This window comes from Euphorbia lathyris, chromosome 4 (assembly GCF_963576675.1).
Source record: "Euphorbia lathyris chromosome 4, ddEupLath1.1, whole genome shotgun sequence".
NCBI lineage: Eukaryota > Viridiplantae > Streptophyta > Magnoliopsida > Malpighiales > Euphorbiaceae > Euphorbia > Euphorbia lathyris.
This window is the reverse complement of record NC_088913.1, coordinates 33,384,028-33,391,478: the sequence shown is the minus strand read 5'-3', so window position 1 is coordinate 33,391,478 and position 7,451 is coordinate 33,384,028. Positions and strand designations below refer to the sequence as shown.

The window sequence follows — 7,451 nt, the reverse complement described above, 5'->3', positions numbered from 1 at the left end:
AAGTTCCGTTCCATCCTCTTCCACCAAGCTCGAGAGTTCCATCTCAAAGTCCTACGAGACGGCTTTGAGTTCGGTTATCTTGTTCCAAGGACCGATTCTTCTTCCATTTTTACTTGCTAATTAGCCTGCACTCTTCCTATGTACTAGGTTTGGTTGTATTCCGCATTTACGCGTTCCACATTTATAATATATGATTTGCAATTTCAGTTTTCTCTATACGTGTTGATATTTATTGGTTGTTTTGATATTCGTAATTGACTATTGTGTAGGGGGATACGAACTCCGAAACCTTTTGGGAATCATATAGGAGTTGCCTTACCGAAGTTGACAAACCAGAAACCGTAGGAATTGATAAGCCACAGAACTTACATGCCCTAGTTTCTGATCCCTCGCATTAGATACGCCTTTAGGAGGAACCACGTAGTCTAACCATTTCACAGGCCGATCGGTCTACACGTAGTTGTCTTTACAAGAGTAAATTATCATCCGTATATGTTCTGAATTATTGTTCATCATATAGTGTAAATTATCGCCACCCGTATCCATTCTTTAGAGTTTGAACTATACAAATCTGTCTCACCATAGTTTAAGAGTAGTTTGTAGTTGTCACCCAAACCAAACTAAATTATTCACCGCTTAGATAACGTATAGAACCGAGTAGTTTAATACTTGTAGATATAAATCACGTGGATTCGATACCCGGTCTTAACTGCATTATTACTTGATACGACGGGGTACACTTGTCCTTACGTAGCGTCTAGTAGAATTAAAGCATGTAAAAAGATCATAACCATAACACACACACAATAGTTACCCGCACTACTAGATTCTCCTATCAATACACAACCATTTTTTATCACAACATACTCATGTCTGACTATTGTATAACGAATTCAGTTCCTGGAAATTCCTATACACAACCCTTTATAAACATACTCATGTCAGACTAAGGCATACAACAACATCATACATGCAACCAACATAACAATACATGTACTCAACAAGTTAAAGAAATCTTCCCATATGTTGTAGGCATGAAACCATCTCTTCCATATACTTCAGCACTCTTACTATCCTTGCAAATAAAAAGAGCAATATCTTCCCATATGTTGTAGGCATGAAACCATCTCTTTCGTACACATACTCATTTCAGTCCTTGCATCATTATTTCACTCAATGAACATTCATAGCATAAGAGTATGGTCAATCATAATATGTACAAGGGACACAGAACATGCTATAGATAAAGTAGACATGATATAATGATGAAGTGAGCACGGGGATGAAGTGTATGATAGTTGAAAGCTCCTTTACTATGTACCTACCACTTGGATTGTACAGTTCATGATGAAGTGAGCACGGTGATGAAGTGTATGATACTATCACCATAAGCTTAGTCATAAACTTGTGTTGTTAGAATCATATAATTTCATCACCATGTTAAATACTTTTCCATAAGCATACCAAGCCAAGTGACACGATACATAGTGATGGAGATTTAGTTGATCATATGACTATGCTTTACTTGGTGACTATGCTTCATACATGCAAGCTTCATAGCAATACACATGCACAACCATTGTTTATCACATACTCATGTCTGACTATTATATACAAACGAATTCCGTACATGGCAATTCCTATACACAACCCATATGTTGTAGGCATGAACATTATTTCACTCAATACACATTCATAGCATAAGAGTATGGCCAATCACAATACAACCAAACCGCAACATGCTCCAAACAGTTCCAGTTTCCTAAACAGAACATCAACCATAAACTCGAATCTCTTTTACTATGTACATGCCACTTGGATTGTACATTCTATGAAAAGTGAGCACGGTGATGAAGTGTATGGTTCTAACACCACAAGCTTAGTCATAAACTTCTGGTGTTAGAACCATATAACTGCATCACCATGTTGAATGCTTTTCTATAAGCATACCAAGCCAAGTGGCACGATACATAATGATGGAGATTTAGATGACCATATAACTATGCTTCACTGTACTCAAGTGACACAGAACATGCTATATATGTATATTCAAGTGACACAGATAGCAATAGTTGACTATATCACCATACTTCACTAATTAAGTTATATACAAGTAGGACTAAGCATGTTCATAAACATACTCATAGTCAGTTCTAGCTCCATAAACAGAACATCAACCATAAGCTTCATAGCAATACACATACACAACCATTTTTTTTTTTATCACATACTCATGTTTGACTATTTTATATACAAACGAATTTAGTTCATGGCAATTCCTATACACATCCTTTTATCACATACTCATGTCTGACTAAGGCATACAACAACATCATACATGCAACCAACATAACAATATATGTACTCAACAAGTTAAAGAAATATTCCAATATGTTGTAGGAATGAAACAATCTCTTCCATCAGCCATCCCATATACTTCAGCACTCTTACGTACTATCCCTGCAAATAAAAAGAGCAATATTTACCTATGTTAGCATCACCCATAATAGCATCACGAAGTATACATTGCCCTAGGTTAAAAAAGATAAAGACCAGAGATCTAACCTTTTCAATGATATGATAGATATCGTTTCCACCTGCTGAAATCAACATACACAAGAGTAAATCAGATGAGGAAAAGGAATATTAAGGAACAATGAAAATTTAATACATCCAGGAATGAAGTAAATATGGCTTACCATTACCTTGTTTCGACCCAGTGAGAAAGCAACCGGCCGGAGATAGCCAAAGAGAGGGGTGGGAGAGATGAAGACGAGCTGCACGAAACCTAGTTAGGGATTTGGAATGAGAGAGGGGTTTATATATGAGCTGAAATTTCAGTCAAACACATTGAGCGCGATAAGTTTTTGTTGGCCACGTAAGTGAAAATTTCATTGCCGCTTTTTTTGTTTTCCGCAAACAACGACATTTATTTATAACTACTGTCATCTAATGATTAAGTAAATTTTGACTTAAACCCGTGCTTTTTATAGATGACAGAGTTGTGTCATCGGAAGGCCACATTTGAATTGAGCTGATTTAAACTTACGCTTTCAGATGACAGAATTTTAATATAGTGTCACGAAAAATAATCAGACGACACGAGAAGAAATCTCTGTCATGTATCTTGTGTCATATGAAAGGGAAAATGGCATAGTGTGCAACACGAACCAGAGCAAAAATCCTAGGGAAGAGACCTAAGCCAAACATGTGTGGGAGGAATAAGGTTGGAAGAGAATCTTCTTACGTGCTACATGTGTTTGAACTAACATTTTTGCTTGTTTTGTTTCTTATTTTGTTCTTACTAATCCTTTTTGCTTTCCATTTTTACCTTTTTTGTGAATATTGAAAAAGAAAAAAGCAAACACCATGAATCATGCATAAATCATACATCCATTTGTAGAATGCACAAATAGGTAGCTTTGGTATTCAGTGTATGCATGCATTGAATCATCAAAATTCATTACGTCTAGAACGTCTCACTCATGCATCTTTCCTTTTCCATGTTTAGATCACAATCATGGCCCAATCTAGTGCTTTAGACCATAATCTTAAGACTGAAGTGCAAAAGGCATTAATGAAGTGCCTCTTTTCTGATGAGTTCAAGCATGCTCTTAACATCGAAAAGGCTTCTGAGAATGATATGACTAGTGAAGTAGCTAGTCCGGGTAGAGTAGGAATAGTTTATTTTCAGTAAATTATATTTATTTTATATTTTATGCTCTAATTATGTTTTTATATTGAAGTAAAATCAATCTCGGGTTATAGGGGTATTTTGGCCAATAAAGAAATATTAAACCGATTAGAATTATAAACTAGGATGTGGATGTTAGATTAATTAGACTTTGAATGAGTCCTATTTGATCGAATCAGACATCGTAGTTAAATCCGAAAGATTGGTCCAAATGTCCCGCAGCTAACATTTATCAGTTTTGCAGGTTTAATAGATTATTTTAGGGCTAGAAATGATGTATTAGGGCTATTTGTACCATTTGATTCTGATGTAATTTATTTTACTTTCCCGTATTTATTTATCGCTTTCTTTTGTAAATCGAAATTAAATGGAATTTAATTAAGATTATAAATGGTATTTTAACAAAAGACAAGTCTACGTGTTTTTTAATCAAACCCTTAAATTGTTTAATTCACAAACCTAATTCTGAAGAGATGACATATGGTGAGCCCGTTTATATAACATCCTGGCCCAATATTATCCAGATATTATCCTCTTTGGCCCAAAATGCGTCTGCATGTATTGGATTCCCACTTTACTAATAAGCCTAGTCACTCTCTCTCTCTCTCTCTCTCCATTTTCGATGTAGGATTGAGTTCATTCCTGCCCCCATCACCACCCCTTAGGGCCGCTCCATGCTCAGGACTTCTACCCCGGCGCCACCCTGGACCGGGTCATCTAATTTATATATGTTCCCGGACATTAACCCCGGGTGGCGACTATGACATAAATAACTTAGCCTAAAAACATGATAAAAAGGCTAAGTAATGCATACACCGAAAGGGACACGCTAAGTGTCGTCCTTAAGAACGTTAAGTGACGGTTTAATGTAAAAACGGAATCTCATTTGCCGAATTACTTCTCTCCCTCTTATTTATTGTTTTTCTATTGTATTAATTATTGTCTTACCATTTCAGTTTATTAACCTTTATGCCATTTAGCCACCTTATCCCATCATACATGTATCATTTCCTTTATATTTTGTAATCCTAGTGAAGGTGTTTGTCTGTATGGATTGTTAACTTTTTATAAATCATTTATCAAAATCCTCCGGTGGAGCAAGGTTTCTTACCTTTGGGGTTAACTCCTTCAAGTCTTATATTGAGAAGAAATATATTTGTTGATTACGATCCAAATCAACTTGTTCGTGAGTAATCCGTATCATTGGATAATTTGAATAAATGTAGGTATGATATTAGTTGGAACACGAATATTAAAGGACATCTTCAGCTATTAGACTTCACAAAGGAATGCAAGTAACTTAAATTGTTCATGCATGTCTCAACTGGTAAGCACAATATATATATATATATATATATATATATATATATATATATATATATATATATATATACTGTCATTGATGCTAATTCTGATTAGAACAAGTGTAAGTCTATATTTCTTGTTATATGAGAAGCTAATACTAACAACTTATATTAATGAGGAACGAAGAGGAATAATGTTATGTTTTGGAGAAAATATAGGCACTACAACAAAAATTGCCTACGGAGGCAGTTTTTTTTAAGTGTAGGGGCGGTTTAAACCGCCCCTACAATGTCTAGGGGCGGTTTCACCGACCGCCCCAAATCTGCCGCCAAAGGGGACCGGAGCTACAGAATAGCGAAGAGAATTATCACCGATGGGGTAGATAAAATTTAGCGACGGATATGTAGGGGCGGTTTAAACCGCCCCTAGTGTCGTGCTGGAATATTCCCTTCTCAGCTGTAGGGGCGGTTTTAACCGCCCCTATTAGTGAATTTTTCTTTTTATTTATATCATATTTTTTATATTTCAATTAGGTACCTAATACTAATTATGAACCAACAATTCAAATTTATAACATAGAACAATTCAAATAGAGCATGTAACATCAAAAAATTTTAATTTTCATACATTGTTAAATTCAATACATTATCCTAAATGGATTCAAAAGAATACATTACAAATGTCATTTCTAAAATTCAAAAAGAAACTAACTTCTGCAGCCTAATGCTGTCAGCCTTGTCCCTATCCTTAGCATCGACTCCCATGTCCTTGTCAGACCCATCCCTATCCTTAGCATCGACTCCAATGTCCTTGTCAGACCCCTTGGCATCATCTTCATGATCAGTCTGGAACCCATCCATATCATCATCTTGTGCTAAAGATGAAAAGGAAAATGCATAGAATAAAATGATGTTTACCCGAAGAAGATTGAGAATGGTTTCAACAGTAACAGTTTTCTCAGGACCAACTTCATAGCTAACATGAAACATGAAGATGAATTCATTCCCAATTTGCATGTACCTGAAACATGAATTCCAATTGCCATTTAGATAATAAAACAAATACATTCCAATCAGATTGACATGATACATTTAGATAACATAACAAATTATAATAGCTCAAAACCAATTCCGAGTGACAACGTCATATACATAGACAATAAATTACAAGAACACATTTAAAGGGGATCCAAATTCAAATGAGCAAATAGAATCGATAATGTTAACTCAATTCATAAGATTAACAGATATAGAACATAAACCCAAAGAAAGGGTAATTGGTCAAGGCTATGAAGTAGGGAAATTAATGTATCTTAAATTTTCAGAATGTATGACTAACTTTACCTTATACGTCCATCAATAGTCATGTATATATGGAATTGCCTTTCTAGCTGAACATTAATCCCGAGAAGCAGAACATTCCAACCTGAACCATTACAGTTACATACACAGATCCTCATACTTTTTACTCAAAAGCATAATGAATTGAATGTCAACCTGTTCAGTTATGTGATTCCAATTGAGAGAAGAACCGGACTGATATAGGCTTTCCTGCAGATGGGTTCGCATTCTTCGTACACCATATGCCATGCCCTTTCATTATAAATAAATATCAAATTGTTAGTCCATGCATTTCATTAAGAAGAAACGGAAGAAAATAAAATTACCTTCACTATTTATATTTCACAAAACAGCAAATGACCAGAGCACTCACGAATTAGCAGCTTCTCTAAATCCCTTCTCAAGTATGGAAGAAATTTCAAAAGAAACCCATTCTATTGCCTCTGGGAATTGAAGGATTTGAGGAATCTCACTATACTATTGCACGGAAGCTTAACATTTTCCTTTTTTTCTAATTCACTATTCAATATACTAATCCATTGAAATGGAAAAAATACTAAAGAGCAAAAGCTAGTTAGAGAGATCCAACTGCTCAAACTCAAGCAATTTCAATCAATTCAACATCAAAGAACGAATTCACTGCACCAAACAGAAATTGCATTTCATCAAAGAAAAACACAGCACATCACTAGAAAATCAAGCAATTTCTACTCTCATAAGGTGAAATTCCAGCTAAATTTCATCCACATTATTACTAATAAAAGCTCAAACTAAGAACACAACAAAAATAAAAAACCTCAGAAGAAGAAAATAAGTGAATCTCACCAACAAATTAGAGCAGTTTGAGTATATCTTTGAAAAACAGAGTTATTTGGCTCACCTTATCAAATCGAGCTGTTCTGACCTTGCCTTCTGCTCTTCGTTCCGATCTTGCTCCGGTCTACTCTACATGCGAATCGAATCTGAGAGGAAATCTAGTACGAAACAGCCAAAATCGCGAATCGAATCTGAGAGGAAATCTAGTACGAAACAGCCAAAATCGCGAATCGTGAATGTTCAAGCTTGGATGAGGTCAGATCGTAATGTCTCGAAGTCAAATAGCGGTGAAGAGA

General features: G+C 35.4%; 1 protein-coding gene across 4 annotated transcripts; it reads right to left on the bottom strand.

Annotated features, from left to right (window-relative positions):
• Positions 1-5,598: 5,598 nt before the first annotated feature.
• LOC136225569 (uncharacterized) lies at positions 5,599-7,451 on the bottom strand. 4 transcript variants are annotated; one of them, XR_010687164.1, is made up of 5 exons: positions 7,220-7,451; positions 6,496-6,591; positions 6,343-6,424; positions 5,917-6,019; positions 5,599-5,831 (listed from the first exon to the last, which is right to left on the bottom strand). XR_010687164.1 is itself a non-coding variant. In XM_066013645.1 (4 exons), the coding sequence occupies exons 2-4, from the start codon at positions 6,456-6,458 to the stop codon at positions 5,695-5,697; spliced, it is 369 nt and encodes a 122-aa protein (XP_065869717.1). In that variant the 5' UTR covers positions 6,459-6,591; positions 7,220-7,451; the 3' UTR covers positions 5,599-5,694. The 4 variants fall into 4 exon arrangements, 3 of the variants coding, with proteins under 3 accessions (XP_065869717.1, XP_065869718.1, XP_065869716.1); XM_066013645.1 differs by having other exon boundaries at positions 5,599-5,844; positions 6,343-6,591; XM_066013646.1 differs by having other exon boundaries at positions 5,599-6,019.

Excerpts from the sequence above, each read along its gene's own strand:
- LOC136225569 (XM_066013644.1), bottom strand. The coding sequence starts at position 6,458 with ATGAGGATCTGTGTATGTAACTGTAATGGTTCAGGTTGGAATGTTCTG. Across the intron at positions 6,020-6,342 it reads ACTATTGATGGACGTATAAG|GTACATGCAAATTGGGAATG; the intron begins GTAAAGTTAGTC and ends TTCATGTTTCAG.